Source organism: Podarcis filfolensis, assembly GCF_964270895.1.
Source record: "Podarcis filfolensis genome assembly, chromosome: 4".
In the NCBI taxonomy this organism is placed as follows: Eukaryota; Metazoa; Chordata; class Lepidosauria; order Squamata; family Lacertidae; genus Podarcis; species Podarcis filfolensis.
The window spans coordinates 80,107,673-80,126,351 of record NC_139607.1 but is presented as its reverse complement, the minus strand read 5'-3'; the positions used below and the strand labels follow the sequence as shown (position 1 = coordinate 80,126,351).

At 44.8% G+C, this 18,679-nt stretch overlaps 2 protein-coding genes and 1 long non-coding RNA gene across 13 annotated transcripts in view; 2 read left to right on the top strand and 1 right to left on the bottom strand.

Moving 5' to 3' along the window:
• SPATA13 (spermatogenesis associated 13) overlaps window positions 1–18,679 on the bottom strand; it is a 102,625-nt gene that overhangs the window by 50,338 nt on the left and 33,608 nt on the right. For 2 of the 11 annotated variants that reach the window (XM_083608996.1, XM_083609000.1), the window contains exon 1: window positions 3,250–3,561. The exons of the other annotated variants lie outside the window; for them this stretch is intronic. The gene's annotated coding sequence lies outside the window, so the exon portion shown is untranslated. Of the gene's footprint in view, window positions 1–3,249; window positions 3,562–18,679 lie in introns of those variants that run through there. 11 annotated transcript variants of the gene reach the window in all.
• Window positions 237–3,150, top strand: LOC310760484 (heterogeneous nuclear ribonucleoprotein M-like). Its single transcript, XM_083609120.1, is given in 4 exon segments — window positions 237–804; window positions 808–1,748; window positions 1,750–2,368; window positions 2,370–3,150. Coding segments are annotated over 4 exon segments (2,217 nt in total). The 5' UTR covers window positions 237–375; the 3' UTR covers window positions 2,598–3,150.
• On the top strand, window positions 3,693–4,897 carry LOC310760589. Its single transcript, XR_014547029.1, has 2 exons — window positions 3,693–4,083; window positions 4,790–4,897. It is a non-coding gene; the product is annotated as an uncharacterized lncRNA (long non-coding RNA).

Here is an 18,679-nt window from a genome sequence, read left to right as displayed (position 1 = left end):
AAACTGAAGCAGTGTGTGAAATGATTACAGAAAGGTGACGGGAAACAAGTTATACTGAAGGGGGGATTCTGTCTAAAAGAAGAAAAAATAATTTTAAAAATGCAAATGTGTTTCGATATTAGCAATTCATATTAATCCCTAGCACCGTAAATACTTTATATAGCACTTCTAATTTGCAATGTACTGTTTAGCTTTTATTGTGTTCACCTTTCAAAACCCTGTGCAATAAATCTATATTATTCCCGTTTCACAGCGAGAGACCAGAGTCTGACAGACAGTAATTTACCAAAAGGCTATATATCTGTGGTAGAGCAGAAATATACATAAATCTGCTTGAATGGTTCGCACGGGCGACGGGCTGAGAAGGAGCAGAAAATGGAGGCAGCAGCGGTTTCGGAGGGCGGCACCAAGATGGCGGAGGCCGGGGCCTTGGCCGGAGGAGGGATGGCGCCAGCCAACGGGGCTGGCAACGGTGTCAGGGATGGCGTCCCCAAGAGTGAAGGCGAACGGCCAAACCAGAACGAGAAAAGGAAGGAGAAAAGTGCCAAGCGTGGAGGAGGGAGTCGCTTTGAGCCCTATGCCAGCCCTTCAAAAAGATACCGAGCCTTCATTACCAAAATCCCCTTCAATGTGAAGTGGCAGTACCTCAAAGATCTAGTCAAAGAGAAAGCTGGTGAGGTAACATACGTGGAGCTCTTAATGGACGCTGAAGGAAAGTCAAGGGGATGTGCTGTTGTCGAGTTCAAGATGGAAGAGAGCATGAAGAAGGCTGTGGAAGTTCTCAGCAAGCACAGCCTCAGCGGGTAGCCCTTGAAAGTGAAGGAGGATCCTGATGGAGAGCATGTGAGGAGAGCCGTACAGAAGGCTATGGCTGCATCTGGTGGCAGGATGGGGATCGGCACTGGTCCCGGCAGCCCCAGGATGATCAACATCCCTCCCAGCATCCTCAATAATCCAAACATCCCCAACGAGATCATTCATGCCCTGCAGGCAGAAAGGCTTGGGAGCACGGTTTTTGTGGCCAATGTGGATTACAAAGTTGGCTGGAAGAAGTTGAAGGAGGTGTTCAGCATGGCTGGCGTAGTGGTCCGGGCAGACATCCTGGAAGAGAAAGATGGCAAGAGCCGGGGCATTGGCACAGTGACTTTTGAGCAGGCTACTGAAGCTGTTCAGGCCATTTCCATGTTCAATGGGCAGCTGCTGTTTGATAGACCGATGCATGTGAAGATGGATGAGCGAGCCTTGCCGAAAGGGGACTTCTTCCCTCCAGAGCAGCCACAGCAGCTTCCTCATGGACTCGGAGGCATTGGCATGGGACTGGGGCCAGGAGGAATACCTATTGGTGCAAACCATTTGAACAAGGGTTTGGGTATGGGCAACCTGGGACCTGGAGGAATGGGTATAGAAGGCTTGGGCTTTGGAATGAACAAAATGGGAGGGATGGAAGGGCCTTTCAGCGGAATGGAGAATCTGGGCCGTTTCCCTTCTGGGATGAACCTGGGCAGGATGAGCGAAATGGACCGTGCAATTGGAGGCAGTTTTGAAAGAGACTTCCCGAGGAACGAAATGGGGATGCCTCATAGCTTTGGAGACACCCTGGACAGGGGGCTGGGTGGTGGCGGAGGGGGGGCCAGCATCCCCACGATTGACCGCATGGCCACGGGCATTGATAGGCTCCCCTCGGGCATGGGGCATGGCATAGAAAGAGTGGGCTCCGAGATGGATAGGATGGGGCTGGTGCTGGATCGTAGACAGGATGGGCTCCGGCATTGACTGGATGGCTCCCCTCGGGATAGACCACTTGGCGTCCAACATGGACCGCATGGGCTCTGGGATAGACGGCATGGGGATCGGGATGGAGAGGATGGGCACAGGGCTAGGGTTCGGCATTGACCGCATGGGCTCCGCCATGGACCACGTCGGTACAACCATGGACCGCATGGGTGCCGGCGTGGACCGCATGAGCTCCGGCATAGAAAGGATGGGCCTGGGCATGGACCGCATGGTCCCTGCGGGGATGGGGCCCGCGGGGATGGGCCCCGTGATGGACAGGATGTCCACGGGGCTGGACCGCCTCGGGGCGGCCTCCATCGACAGGATAGGACTGGACTGTATTGCAGCCAGCAACATGGACAGGATGGGTCTCGACCGTATGGGGGCTGCTGCAACCAACATGGACAGGATGGGGCCCGCCATGGGGCAGGGCATGGGGGCAGGGCTAGACAGGATGGGGTTCGCCAAGGGGAGTACCTTCGAGAGAATGATGGAGATGGACAGGGGGAACTTTGCCGCCAAAAGCTTCACCGGTGCCCTCGGGACCGGAGGACCTGCCGCCGCCGCCGGTGTAGCCAGGAAGGCTTGCCAGATTTTTTGTGAAAAATCTTCCTTTTGATTTCACGTGGAAAATGCTGAAAGACAAGTTCAATGAGTGCGGCCCAGTCATATATGTGGACATCAAAATGGAGAAAGGCAAGTCCAAAGGGTGCGGCATGGTCCGATTTGAATCCCTGGAAGTTGCCGAAAGAGCCTGCCGTATGATGAATGGGATCCAGCTTCGTAGCAGGGAGACAGACGTACGGATTGACAGGAATGCCTAAGTTTTGTTTTTTGGCATGGGCGTTTTTAAATACGAAGGGAGAGTGCTTGGGGTTTGTACTTTCTTGTTGGGATTTTTTTAAAAATTTGAATGTGAAGATGGTAAGACAACTCAGTTGCTTTCTGGAGTAATTTTAGTTCCTTTTTAAAAATAAGATTTGTTTTTTTCCCCATTTTACTGTCCTGGGTTTTGGTTTTTGAATTGAAACTGTGTTTTAACATGCACAATCTGGTTCCATGTAGTGGCGTCACATTACACTATGTCTTTGGTAAATAAATGCCAGTGGCGGGTGGCTATCAAGTCTTGTTCCCACCCTTTCCCTGGTTAGAGAAACTCTTTGGAAAGACTCTCTGAAGAAAGCAGGTAGTGCTGATAACTCTGTATCTGTTTCTCCTATGGGAAATATTCCACCTGGGAACTTCTGTGAATGTCTGAAAAGGTTTTTTTAGGTTTTTTTCTTGGAAAATGTACAACTAGACCATGAGTCAAACCAAAACCACATGCCTTGTATGAAGTCGATGTCTATATTAAAAGTGTTCTCTTGTGGGTTACAAGGGGGGGACGGACCTGCTTCAGCTGGCTCAATAATCCCAGTCTTTCACATTATTCCACTCTGAACAGTAAACTGCCTCCCTTCCCTACAGCTTTCTTACCACTTTTTCATCTTTTCTTCCATTTGCATATTTGCATTTGCTCTGTGCACTTTCACCTAAGTTTCTTCAACGAACTTCAGTATTATTCTTCTCTCTTTGGGAGCCCATATGTGACGGAGAAAAAATGGGATACCAAACTGACAGTAGGTATGCTAAGAATCACAACCTCTGGATGAATATAATTGATTCAGGGTTTGATACAGTCCTCAAGCTCCAGACGTTTGCAGAAAAATAGGTTTGGGGTCAGAAAATGCCCACTCGGGGAGAAAACTTCAGGACTTCCCCTCAGCACTTTGTTTCACACCACAGCTGAGAATGTCCAGGCCCACTCCCAGCATTCTTGAAACAGGTAACAGAGGCCATTCTCACGTCTCCAAGGAGAATGGAATAAAAACAGCCCCAGCTGGTGAGATTCTTCTAGAGTTGATCTGCCACAAAGCTGATTTATGCCTTCCTCACTTCTGCGTTTACTTGCAAGGAAGCTACCTAGCCTGCTGTGAAGATCAACAGCTTGGAGTCTGTCCCATAAAATGAAATGAGATGATACTGAGGGGTTGGGGATGAGAAACAGAATGAAGATGTTTGGATAAGGGAGAAGATGGAAAAGGAGACAGGTGGTGAAGTATACTGAACTAGGCAAAATGGAGTGCGGGAACATGACTGTGGGCAAGAGAATTCCTGTGAAAGTGCCTCCTCACATATGGTTTATTAAAGCAAGCTAGCTTCATGAACCACAGTATAAAAGCATCTCCTTTCAGTAAACCACGGATTTGGAACCCATGGTCCTTCAGATATTGACTCCAGCTCCTTGCATCCACTTTCCCCATCCTTGCAGTAAGCCATAGTTAAGACTAATCACAGTTTGTCTAAGCAGCAGCTAGTTAAAAACAGAAATGAAGGCTTCTGATCTCTTTGTCTATGCTTTTTTTGCGATTAAAACATTTTTTGCTATGTCCTAATGCAGTCATTAAAAGCAGATATTTTTCATAACCCCATCTCTTAAAGGGCCACCTGTTCAATTCCGGAGGAATGGGTAAATGTGAAAAATGAGTTGTTAATCTGCCTATATGAAATTGCCTGATTGCCCTTTTAATTTGAAAGAAGCATGTAAAAAGAATTCACTAACTCTTTGCTAAAGATCCCCAAATGTTCTCTCAATTAACAACATCCATGAACTCAAGGTTAGAAACTAACTTGTCCCCAAAAACTAATGGTTGAAGCGCAATGGAGATTTTATCCTTTATCAGTACCATCCTTCTTCACATTTGCCGAGAGCTTATTGCACCCCACTCTACTTGGCACAGAGCTGCAATTTAGGTTGGGGAACAAAGGCCCTGTGGAGTGACGCAATCTGAGAAACAGGACCTCTGTGTACCAGGTTACCATTATATTCTGTCAGAGCTGCTCTTACCCACCCACCTTCACCCGTGCAGCTGCATGCAACTTAATGGTGGATTCAGCCTTTCAGTCTGGAAGAAAGCTATTTATACCCTCATTGAGCTTGCTTGTGACACTATTATTGTTCTCCCATCCTCAACAGGCATTATTCAGGCAGCATAACATGAAGAAACGGTCCATACTACAGAAGAGCAGTTTCTAATAAATAGATCATTGTGTCTCAAATCTAAAGAAAACTTCCTGTTTCTAATTAAGCAGACTGCAACTCTACCTTTCTTTTTTTTGTCTCAACTTATGACTTAATGCTTAAAAAACAGGGAAGAGAAACCATGCATGTAAAAGAAGAAAAGAAACAGATAAATGGAAGTGGTCAAGTTTCTTCAAATTTTAATCTCACAGATTGGTTTTCCATAACCGGGTTTTAAAAGCAATTATGGCTAACAGGTTTCATGCTAAATGAAAAGCATTTTCAGATTATGGGGAATCATGTTACAGATGGAAAAAGATATAAAGAACAATAGTAACTGGCTCTTTCTGATTTTCATGGAGTTTTGGTCTAATCTAGCAAAGTTATATTTCTAAGTATTTGTTTTAGTTTTAAACTTGTCCTATCCCAGGATTGGAAACAATGTTCCAAGTGAAGGAAGAGGGGCATATAAGGCAGGTTCCTATCTTGAACGCCCACAGCCTTCCATTCTAAGTGTTCCTCCATACCAGCCTTTGCCAACCTGGTGCTCTCCAGATGTTTGGGACTTCACAAATATTTTTGTAGTCCAAAACATCTGGGGGCACCAGACTGGCAAAAGTTGCACTATACAATGTATGTGTGGAATCATTTTGAAGTCCCCACATTTTGAAGGTGGTTATCTTTTGTCCAGCACATTTCTTAGCTTGTATACACACTATATACAATCAGCATGGTCTGGTTGGTCATTATGAGAACAGGGTGATGGATTAGATGAGCCATTGGCCTGATCCAGTAGGCTCTTCTTATGTTCTTACCTTTACAGCACATTTGAAACATATTCATTGCCTCAATGAATTCTGGGCACTGTAGTTTAGCCCCCAGAGGTACAATTCCCAGAAACCCTTAGCAAACTACAGTGCATAATTCTTTGAGGGAAAGAATGTTTAAAATGTGCTTTAAAGGTATAGCATGTATGTAGCCTTAATTATTATGCTTAACTAACAAATTATTCTCTAACTCAGCCTTTCCCAAGCTGACATCCTCCAGGTGCTGTTGCACTACAGCTCCCATCATCCCTGACCTTTAGTCATAATGGTTGGAGCTGATGAGAGTTGCAGTCTGAAAGGCTGCTCAAAACTGCATACAATGTGTGCTTGCTGAAAGATTTGCAGTTTCTTTTCTTGCAATATTGCAGCAAGAGAAGAACACTGCAGCAACACAAGCATTTTGCAACATCATAACTGCTCCTGTTGCATGATGCAACAAAAATACCCCAATGAATTTGGCAAGAAGCTGGTTACCTTAGCTGCCTCTGCGGTTGCTATGTTGAAAGGCTCTGGACAATTAGATGTGTACGAAAAGACACAGCAAAAGTTAAATCCCATCAAAATCAAGTGATTAACTGTGCACTTTGAATCCCATTTACAGATGCAGGGATATTTTCAAGTGGGTTTATATTTCATCTGTTTTCCTTGACCTGAGCTTTGTCACTGGATGGGGCAGCCCTTGTAGGCGGGGTAGCTCTAGTCATGCATAGTAGCTCCTACCATGTCCATCATCCCTCCCTCTAAGCCTCTTCGGCTTTTGCAAAGGTAACAGGAAATGTAAGAGCTTCACACTGCTTGTTGCCCTATATCTCCATCTGGTGTGAAACAGTTTTTATAGTGCAATCCTGAGCATGTGCTACTCAGAGGTAAGTCCCACAAGTTCAATGAGACTTACTTCCTGGTCAGTGAGCATGGGACTGCAACCTAACAGAGAGATGGACAAGCTGTCCCTGCATCAGGATTCTGTGCAGTCCCCTCAGCATGGAATATGAAAAATAACTTTTTTTGCTCAAGATGGAAATGCAGAGGAACAGGAAGTGTGACACCGTCACATTAAAGTGTGACAAAGAGAACATTTCCTGTTCCCTTTGCCCCATTTTAACATTCAAAGCCATTCACAACAAGGAAGACTTGAAAATTTTAACCAGTACGGTAGTTTCTCTCCTCTGTTATGGAAGTTTCTAACCTTTCAAGTTTCAATGAGTCTTTCCTACCTTGACTTGTCTGTTGAGAAACCCCTTCATGAGGACAGTGGTGCAACGGGATAATGTTACACTCTTCCAGTCTTTCCCAACCTTGGGTCCCCATAAGCTGATTCACAACAACTCCCATGAGTCCCAGCCAGGTGGCCCCAATGGTCAGGGATGATGCGAATTGTAGTCCAACATCATCTGGGGACCTAAGGTTGGGAAAGACTAGTCTTAAAGTATTACCAGAATACACACACTGGATTTAATGGTCTTGGGGGCAGCACTTTAGATGGTAATTAATATGCGTTACTTCACGTAATATGGTTTTACAGGGGGAGGGATCTTCAGATAGTAATGTGTATGACTTAAAAATAAGGTAAGCCAGCACTCTTGCTCATTCTACAGACTTGGAGTGGTATTCAGTTAAGTTTTGCTCAGAGCAGAGCCAATGAAAATAATGAACTTAGTCATGCTCATTAATTTCAGTGGGTCTACGCTAAGTAAAACTTAGTTGAATACCACTCCAAGTCTGTAGAATGAGCAAGAGTGCTGGCTTACCTTATTTTTAAGTCATACACATTACTATCTGAAGATTCCCCCCCCTGTAAAACCATATTAAGTGAAGTAACACAAGATACCTGTCCCAAAGACCTATCCTGCTGGTACTACTATCTTGGACAGGGATAGCCAACATAGGGCCCTAAATAGGTCACAGCACTACAACACCCTAACCCCAGTTAGCATGGGTTATGGGCAGAGACTATGGGATATGAGGTCCAACGACATCTGGAGGTCACCATTGGGTATCCCTGGTCTAGGGAGTGCACTCAGTTCATAGAAGGCCCAGAACAGGCCTGTTTGACCTCACCATAGCTATGTACATATTGAGCTTGCACCGTACATGAATCTACATATCAGGGAAGATACATCTCCAGCAAGCTTGTCCACCACTCCTTCTCACTGAGGAATCTCTCATGAGCTTCCAAGGAACCTGGTGTTTCCCAGAACAGTATTGGAAAACCATTACTGCATTCTATATTCATTAACTATTGTTTTTTTAAAAAAGACTAAAATCTCTTTTGTACAATGATCTGAAATGGTTTAAATGTCAATCTCATTAAAACTCTCTTTGATGTCCCAATGACTAATTCAGCACATATTTCTCAAGCGTTCAACGTGGTTAGAAGCAAAGCTTCTCTAGCTTTGCAGATGCTCCATCTCACGCCTCTGATTTCTCACAGACTCTACATGGCCAGCCACTGTGCCATGGCTACGCCAATGTTACGTTGCCATAGTAGAGTTGCATCCTTATGCACTCCAAGCAGCAAAGAAGAAAGCAAGACAATGCCAACGTGAAGAAGAAATAATGCAGCAATACTGCCCACCAATCCACACTACTACTAGTTACCATTGTCCACCACTCATGACATTGCCCTCTACTCACACCAAGCAGGGAAGACAGAAATACCTATGTGACATCTAGGTTGCACCATGGTTAAGTATGACGCTCGATGTCAACAGAACCCATTCTATATTTCCTCCCATACACATGGGATGCCCTCAGGAGAAAAGAGTCAATAAGGGCTCACCCTACCACAAGACTCCTGTGTCCTAGGCATTAGGAGAAAAGCAATCACAGGTTCCAGGGCTCTCCTCTGATGGGGGTTCAAATTCCTTGGCATCCCCCTGGGATACCCCTTTAAATGTGGGGATGCAGAATCTTAGGCTCAGGGGTCAGATGTGCCTCTGCACACCTCTCTGTCAGGCCCTCAAGAATCTCCCCAGGCCCCACCCCTTACCTTCGTCCTCCTTGATTGTTTTTGCCTGACTGGTATATGTCGTTGAACTCTGGTGCTGCCTCTAGCTTGTCTGGATTTATTTATTTTATACTCCACCCTTCTCTCAGTGCAGGGCAGCTCACAGCAAAAATTAAGGCAGATACAAACCACACACACACACACACACACACACACACACACAGTATAAATATTAAAACAAATGGTAACCCTATTATAAAAAAGCACTGAAAACACATTAAACCATTTAGAAGCGCATGCGTGCACACACAAAGTACAACACCCTCAGAAGACCCTGCTGCAACAGCCAGCTGGTGGCCAAAGGCCTGTTGGAACAGAAACGTATTTGCCTGCTGGCAAAAGGAAAGCAGAGAGGTGGAAGGGAGTTTCACAATCTGGGAGCAGCCACCGAAAAGGTCCTCTCAGATGGAGAGAGGTATATGTATATGCAACACAGTGTAGAAAGATAAGCATCACCTACATTGCACCACTCATTTTTACACCTGCCCCCACCCTCCACTACCATGTGGCCCTGTGGACATTTCTGCCACAGAATGTAACCCTTGGGCTGAAAAACATGTACCACCCCTGCATTGGTCAGGAAAATAGCTAGGACCAAAGGAAGGAGTGCCAATTTATTCACAACAAGGTCCCTGCAACATCAAGAATGCAGAGAGGGAGCCCATGGCAGGTCAGTACCCGAGGTGAAATGCCCCACTGGGCACAAACTCCATAAGGAGACTCCCTTGCCGGGAAGTGGTGGGGAGATCTATTCCCAATCCCCCCTCCCCTCCTACCTGCCAGTGGGGCTTTGTATGGGCTCCTCCATTCAGAAGAAGCTGGTGAAAAGTTCCATCACACTGCCAGGCAGGGGGTGGGTGGGAGATCTCCTGCCTAGTGGCAAAGCTGAGTGGCAGAGTGCCTCCCCTCTCACCGACTCGGCAGGAGGGGAGGCATTCTGCATAGCTTTGTCACCAGTCCCTCTCTGCCCCCAAAGCTGGGGGAACCAGCGGTAACTCTGGGCAGTGAAACAGGATGCCACCTCTCCAGGAAGGTGACGTCTGCAGCGGCCACCTCACCCAGCCTCACGGGTGGGCCAGCTCTGAGAATGTGCACAGATGCTTTTTGTAACATTTCACACAATAAGTATATGCTGGTGTCTATGTTTAGGGAACAACCATTTAGCCAGGGGGAGTGGGAGAGAGCCACTTGGACAGGGAAGAGTAGACATTACAAAAGCAAGCTCACAGAAGGAAACACATCCAGCCACTTAGCAATGCAGTAGGACAGAGCAATGCAGTGTAAAAGGAGAGGCGTGGATCTGATTCCCGCACAGTCAGTCAGCCTTGAAGGGCTGTGATGATGGAAAGCCCAATGCTCTCCTCCTCCTATTGCGAGTTTCCCACAGTGAAGACACTGGACAGCCATCAACAGAACAAAAACACAGCGGACACTGGCACAAGCTTTTATTGAACAGTTTCAGTGTTGAAGGGAGTTCTGACAGCATCCTAGCAACGTGGGGTTGCTACTGGCTATAGGACTCCTGCCACTCTGTGTGACACAACGGGCAGTAGAGCAACAAGTGCAGCTCAGTGCATCCCCATCAAGGGTGCTCCTGCTCCTGCTGCATTTCTGTCTGTCATGTGCTTCTGAGAGGCACAGGAGTCCAGGGAGATTTAAAAGGCAGCAACCCCACGTAGGAACACAGGTTTCCCACTGGTTGCTGCTGCTGGAGGCCTGGTGTTGTGCACTGGTAGCAGTAAGAAACATCCTTTCCCCTGTGCGTGTTCAGTGGCTACTTGGTGGCCTGTGGAGAGACAAGACAGACATGGGCGTAGGAACGAATAACGAATAGCTATTGCAACAGATGAATGAGTGGGTGCTCATTTGGCAAATGCATCTTCAAGAAGGAGTGCGATATCTCTGTGCTCTTCTGCTCCACATTCCCCAGCCCCCATTCTCCTATTGGCACCCCCACTACCACAGCTATCAGTGGGCTGCATGGAATGCTAGTCCTGCTGAGAGCAGACTCACTGAAATTAATGGGCATGACTCACTTAGTTCCATTAATTTCAACGGGTCCACAGAGTAGGACTTCATTGGCTACACCTCAGATTTTGGAAATTCAGCTTGCTAGAGGAGACAATATAGCAACTGGGCTAATACTCACCCATGCAAAAAAATGAGCTGCACCGGTACCCCCTTCTCCAGTGACAGCTTTTTCTGCTCCATGTGCCCTGGCTCTGATCCTGTAATAAGGAAGAAAGAGTCGTGAGTGATTGGCCAACAATTCCATTAAGAAGAAGGGAGTGCATGGTGTTCACTACCAATGTGTTCCCCACAACCCACCCTAACACATGTAAGTTGTATTCCCTGGGTTGTGGCTAGCAGCCCCCTCTCCCATGTCCACACAGCACTTATATGCCTTGCGTCCCTTTGAGCAAGAAAGGCTTGTTAAACCAGTGCAGTTTCCCCACATTGCAAGGCAAAGGGTATGGGAGGAGACACTCTGATACATGTCTGAGTGCTTGGCATACTTTAAAGCGAGGAGAGGGAGATGGAAGAAGTTCAGGAAACTGGCAAGACCCTCTTGCTTACCTGTATGGAGCAGCCGGTCCTTGCAGTCACTGTTGCGGCAGAATTGCAATTCCATAGGGTATCTGCATCGTGTCCTGCAGCAGTACACCTGCAAGGGTCCTGAGATGTGACAAACATTATCCATCTGCCCCTCCTATATTTGCTGTTGGCCATGACTGTTTGCACAACTAGAGAAGTGTTCCTTCTTGCAGAGTACTCCCTTCCGCTGGAGTTCTCCATCCAAAGAATTCCTCCTTGTGCACTTTCATAACTGCAGTTCTGCAGACATGGGGTTTTCTGCTGCGCAGAGTGATACAGCCTCATGACATACAGGCTGATCTGCGATCAGTTGCTGGGAATTATATGTAAACTCCCAGTGCTGTATTTGGCTCCTGAGATGGTTGGAATATTATCCTTTATTGACTGTGATGCAAAAGCAGTATGGGTGGGAGTCACCTAACCAGGCCCATCAGCAGGAGCTTTGATGTGCACAGGTGCTAAGCATGCATGTGTGCATGTGAGCACACCCACCGACCCATTCTCTGCATTGGCAGTAAAAGGCATTTAGCTATGTTTTAATAGGCACAACTGGCACTGTAACCTTTGTTAGGACCTTAATAGCAAGTACTTGTAAAACCTGTTTTCGGACAGAAAGGAAAGCCTGATTCATCTCACTCTAAACGTACAGGTGCTCCCACCCCACCTTTTCAGCTCTATGTGCCACAGGAGTGCTTTACACACGGTGGATCCAACGTTTGCTCCAAGGAAGTGAACCAGAGCCATTGAGAAGCAATGCTTGGCAGATTGTGCCTCTTGTCAGATCTGGGTAACTTTTCATAGCACAGACGAGGCTTGTATAAAAAGGCTTTCATTATAAAACAGTGGGAAAAATCTTTTTCACAGACCGTATTGGAAGCATTGCTGCTTTTCCCACGAAAGAGTAGAAGTCCAGCAAATAGGAGAGTAAAAAGTAAACCATTGTAACAAGCGGCCCCAGATGACAGAGACATTATTCCAAAAGCATCAAACCAAGAAAAATATGCTTAATATGTTCAAAAGCGCTTTGCAATTTAGGGGTTTAGGTATTACAGTTGAGTAGTCAGTCCAGGTGGCAGATCAACACTTCCAATCACTTATATTGCAGCTCAACAAGTCACACTAAATAGTCGCCTCAGCAGTCTATATTCATAATGCTCTGATGTTTGGAATTATGAATGCTACTGAGGAACAGTATGTCTGTAGTCCTAGTAAATTTATGCTTTGGGAAATAATTACATTTCAGCACCATGCTGTAGTCTTTCCAAATGCCTGCTGTACCAAAGTCTAAAGGTAAATGGAACTTAGAGAAAGTTTTACATACCATCCAGTATATAACACTGTGTTAATTTGCTCTTGGGGTTGTCAGTGAACTAGCATATAGTTTTACTAATTCCCAGATCCGGGTAGTTGCAGCTATCTTTGCTTGGATGCAGGTGGTTTTAGCTTTCTGGGTTGCAAACCGGTAATCCTAAAGACAAGTTTTCCCCTGTAAAATGTTGCAACCTAGAAACCCAACATGTTCCACATTAAGTAGCATGGGATAAATAGAGCAGCACTGATAATACCACACAGAGTAGTCATTCACATGAAGACTAGTAGTATGTCACAAGTAAATTTTTTTAATGACTTTGCACGGTATGCATTCCCTACGAAGCACAATCAGGATGAAGGGCAGTATAGAAATTTAATAAATAATAAAGATAATAATAGGAAATTTAGCAGCTTGGTTTTTATTCCACTATGGAAGATTCATGCAGAGAAAAGTCCAACCGGCTACAAAATAAACTCCTATTCACATGGAGGAAGCCTAAAAGGCCATTAACTGTTAATAACTCATTCTCGAATTGCCCCCCTTAAAAATCAAATTGCCCCCCTGTGGGGTGTGTACCCAATGTTGCCATACAACCATATTTACAATTCATGCTTTATTCATTTAGATGCTAAAATGAGATATGAATGTATTGTCAAAGCAACCCATCTATTTACACAAAACAAAAACATTAATATTTAACAATATACAGGGCAAAAGAAAATTAATATTTTACAATAAGTTGGTTTCCATTAGCTACTGCCATCCCAAATAGATTATTGGCTAATAGGAAAAAGTTGCTTCCTACATACTCATGCATGGAAACTAGTATTTGCTCTAATCTTACAGTAAAAAGATTGTGGCAAGCCTTTCTTTGTTACTAAGAGCCTCCACTGTTTATACAAACTTCCACCTATATCCTTGACTTCTTTTAAGCCGCAGCTCAGCAAATCTAACTTCATATGAATAAAAAGGACTAGTTGCTAGACTAGCCAACTGAAGCTGTAGCCACCCTTTAATTTTCTCTCATTTCCAGCTCCCATCCCTACCCCTGCCACACTGAACACAGTTTTTCAATAAAAATCCATCATTTGACATAGCTCATTCCACACTATACTCTATTTTCATAATTCGTATGTGGATCCTACAAACATAACTGTGCATAATTTCACATTCCTACAACAGGTAAGTCTTGATTCATTTATTTTATCACATTCATTTATTTTATCACATTTGTATGCCACCAATCTACTGAGATCATGGAGATAAACCAAGCATTATCTAGTTTATGCTTGTAAAAATCCAGTGCAACATTAAGTGAAAACATTATCTAAATACCTAAACTCACCCGCCACATCCACCTGCCTCACCGTCACCTAAAGACTATTCTCTACCCCTGGTTTGCATGAAGGAGGTTTACAAAATTTGTGCAGAGTGTGGATAAAGTGGATTGAGAGAGGATTTTCTCCCTCTTGTATAGCTCTAATATTGCTGCAACACCAAGCAGCAAAACAATCTTCTTCTAGACGAGCTTCAGAATAGAAGGAGCACATTAACACCCCAGTACCACTTCTGGACCGATTAAAGTAAGTGGGGTGGTTGCAATTCACTTTACTGCTTTGTTTTCCTGCAAGTGAAACAGTGCATCTGTTTTTTAAGAATGATTTCGTAATGCTGACCTTTCAAACATTCCAGTCTCCAACTTTCAAATGTGGAATAAGGGAGAAAATTCTGGCAGTACCCAAGTTCCCTTGACTTAAGCTGGGCACAAAACTGAAAGCACTTTGTGTGGTAATTGTGCTTGTTTCCTGCAGCAAATATCCAAACATCATGGGGAAATATATGCACCTGTTAAATACTCATGGCCAGACATCAGCAACCCTAAAGCAAGAAAGAAATTCAGGCATTTGAGGCAGAGTTGGGAAACCTTTTTCAGCTCAAGGACCACACTCCCTTTTCGGGGCCAGATTCCAATGGGGCTAGGGGCAAAAGCGGATGGAGCAGTGAATATAATATTTACCTTTGAGCAGTAGGCTAGTTCTCTCTCTCTCTCTCTCTCTCTCTCTCTCTCTCTCTCTCTCTCTCTCTCTCACACACACACACACACACACACACACACACACCTCTATCCTCCATGCACAAGCAACAGTCATCATCATCAGAGTTCAAGGACATATTCCAACCAGGCAAAAGCACTCACAGGGGATGTGACACAAGGCCGGAGAGCGGTGTGGCATGGGAAGAGTCGCTAGGGACAGAAAGAGAAGGCTAGAGGACCACATTTGGGCCACTAAATTGAAGTCCCCTTCCCCTGATTTAAGGACGGTCATTCACACTCTACATGTGCATTGTAAGAAATACCACACTGGTATTTATCCCTGTAGCAGATACTACCGCTGCATGAAATAACAGTTGATTTGCTTTGTGTGTTTTTTTAAGGCATGAAGTTATTATCATGGTGACTCCTGTGCAAATTTTAAAAGATGTCAGTTTAGCAGACATTGGACAAGTACAGTGGTACCTCTGGATGCGAACGGGATCCGTTCCGGAGCCCCGTTCTCATCCTGAAGCGAACGCAACCCGCGTCCACGCTTCTGCGCGGGTCGTGATTCGCCACTTCCACGCATGCGTGTGACATCATTTTGAGCATCTGCGCATGCGTGAGCGGCGAAACCCAGAAATAACACGCTCCATTACTTCTGGGTCACCGTGGAGCGCAACCCGAAAATATTCATCCTGAAGCATATTTAACCTGAGGTATGACTGTACAGTGGTACCTCGGGTTACAAACGCTTCAGGTTACAGATGCTTTAGGTTACAAACTCCGCTAACCCAGAAATAGTACTTCAGGTTAAGAACTTTGCTTCAGGATGAGAACAGAAATTGTGCTCTGGCGGCGCAGTGGCAGCAGGAGGCCCCATTAGCTAAAGTGGTACCTCAGGTTAAGAACAGTTTCTTAACCCGAGGTACCACTGTAATGAGTGAACTTGCATTAAACCAGTCCTCAGTTCAATCCACACATACACTTTTTCACAACATTAAAGGAAATGAATTTGGGGGGCTGCTACTGCCATTTTTCCTCCTTAGAATTGGATGTGAGCTTTTAAGAGCTACCAACTGGGCATCATTTAGCAGAAGCTCTCCCCATCACTGCATACCCATGCTGGGGGAAAGGTTCTTCAGTAGGAATTATCATGCGGCTGTCAAAAGGCAAAAGAGCCTTCTCCATACCGGGTGAGCAATTATATATTGCACATGATATTGTTGGATGACGTACATGCACTCAACACACATGTGTGGAGAATCCCAGGCTCAGAGTCAAATGTGGCCCTCTAGGGCTTTCTGTCTGGCCCCTGGGACTCATCCCAGGTCACACTGCTTTCCAGGCCAAGCCCCCTCTCCCCATGCTGCAGTGGCCCAGCACTATATCCTCCCTGAGTGCTCTTGCCGGCTGGAATATGTCCTTGCACTGTGGTTCTGCCTCTTGCTTGGCTGGATGGAGGACAGAGAGATGCGTGTGGGAAGTGACAGTGTATGCAGGAACCTCTGACTTTTGCACAACACAACCAGAGCATCCAGGAAGCTGAAACTTGGCATATATAAAGCCGTTCTGCACACATAGCCCAAGAGACGCCTATTGCCAGGAAAGCCTGAAAGGGAGACATTTGCAAGCTTCTCCCTAGAAACAGGGGCAAGAATGGTAACTCCAAAGCACGCCCCCCCCCACCCGAAAGCAGAACTTTGGCACATGCATAGCTAAAAAACAAAACAAAACAAAACCCAAACCCCACACTGCTAGAAAAAGTATAAAAGAAAGAAATTAAAACAGAATGACTGAGAAGAAAATAGTAAAGCTCTGAAAGTCATTAAGTTATGCTCTACTTAACATTTTTTAAATTTTCAAGACAGCAGTAGAGTGAAAGTCTACTGATTTCCCCAGGACATGGAAGTATCTCACAGCTGCAAAATGAACCCTTCTCCACTGGGAGCACAAATTTTGTTTTGTTTGGCTTCTGATCATTAAATGCTCGCCGTTGCCTGGGTATTCGCTGGCTGAAACTTTCAAGGTGATGAGGACACAGGAGTCGAGAGCCTGTCTTTCTAGCAGTAGCCCTGCATAAATGTGAAACCTGAGTTAATGCGTAACACATTAGTGCAAACCGGTGTATTAGATCACCAAGTTAAATATATACTTACAAAATCGCAACATCCAAAACAAACAAAGGTGAAGCCCAGCAAATTTAGGATTCTATTTCATAAATTATTATTTTTACGCTAGTATCACATACGAGAAGACAGAACACATTGTTGTACACATTAAATTAAATCCACAGGAAAGGAGGGGGTGAACCAACCAATTCATTTAATTAAAGGGATTTGTTGCCTCCAGATGCCTAGTTAAATATTATGCAAGTTGTGAGTGGCTCAGGCAGGGATGGAATTATCTACTAATTATGAAGAGCTACATAGAGAATATAAGAAGCTGCCTTCTAGACTACTTGTCCACCTAGCCCAGTAAAGCCTACTCAGACCGGGAATGGCTTTCTAGGATCTTAGGCAGAAAAGTATTTCCCACAACTTGCTACCGTATCCTTTTATCTGGAAATACTAGAGATTGAACCTTGGACCTTCTCCACTTGCGCTCTGGCATTGTTGCTGTAGGAGTGTGAATGAGCTGGAAAAATTGCTTAGTTGGATAGGAATTACAAGAGATCCTAGCCAGGTCCATTTTCAGTCAACCCTTCCAAAAGAACTCCACAGACACCTGAGAATTAAGGCCACCCAACTACTAGACCAGTTTGAATGGGCCAACCAGTCTCTTAAGTGATGATGGGGGAAACAGTAGTACCCAAACAAACTGAGGAGACATTGCCTTGCCTCTTGGTACCTTTTCTCATGGTTGTGTGACAAATTACCCTAGCGAAGATTCTAACTGGGGAGAATGTTTTAGCATGAGACCACTAGAGATTTTCTTGCTGTTGCTTTGATGGGTTGTTTTCTATCTAAAGTTGGAACAAAGTACTAAGTCTACCATTAACAGACCAAGGAGCCAGAATACCAAAGGCCAACTCTGATGTCGAAGTGGTTGGTTTCCTCTACAAAGAGTTGACTTCTCTCTGGGACATGCGGATTAAGGAGGTGAAACGATGCAATATATTTCCTAAAGCAGATGGGAATCGGTTCCACAAACTCATTCATTCAATGAAGAAATAAATATAGAAGTTTAACTTCTAAGTGGAGAAATAGCCTTTGTTAGGATTTCATTAGATAATGAAATGGCACCAAGATAACACTCCAAGCATTGATTAAATACTGACATTTACTGAATCCAGGAATTTAGGATGTCTAGCATCCACAAACTCATGACACTATGTTCTACTTCCACTTCTGAATATCAGTTCCTGAAAACGGCAGGATGGGAAAGTACTGTTATGCTCAGATGCTGAATTAGATGGGACCTGACCCAGCAGGCTCTTCTTGTGTGGTAACTGCATCTTTCATCCTGACAAACAAGTCTTCTTTGAGGGCAATGATTTTATATGGTCTTTTTATTTCAACAAGACAACTGTCCTACAGTTTCAGTTCTCAATATTAGAACACTTACTTCCTAACAGAATCACAGACTTTGGTTTTCTTGTGGTACATGATAGTATGGTTTATGGAATGGTAGCATGGCTAGGGAATGGTAAACGCAGTTTATTTTTATAGGTTTGGACCTGTTACGGCTCATGGTTTTGACAAATAAATACTTACAAAAGGAATGGGACCTGACGATCCTTGTTCTCCAATACTCCAACACCTATTTGCTCCTCTCTGCCTGGCTTGCAACTGCTTACATGTGCTATTTTCATTTTTCCTAGATACATCTGATTATGTGCAATGTGCTGCTCTCCCATTTTTAATAACATCCTTTATCTTCTCATCTTAACAGCTGTGGGATTTAACTGCTGAGACAGATGAAAGATAAACACTTGGGGGATGCTGCAGAAATATTTAGGCAAGGTAGCAAAGTACTGCCCCTCCAAGGACTTTAAAAGAAGGCTAAAATCCTAATTGGAATAGCTTTAACTACGAAACCCTCTACTCCTCAAATTTACTGGGGAAAT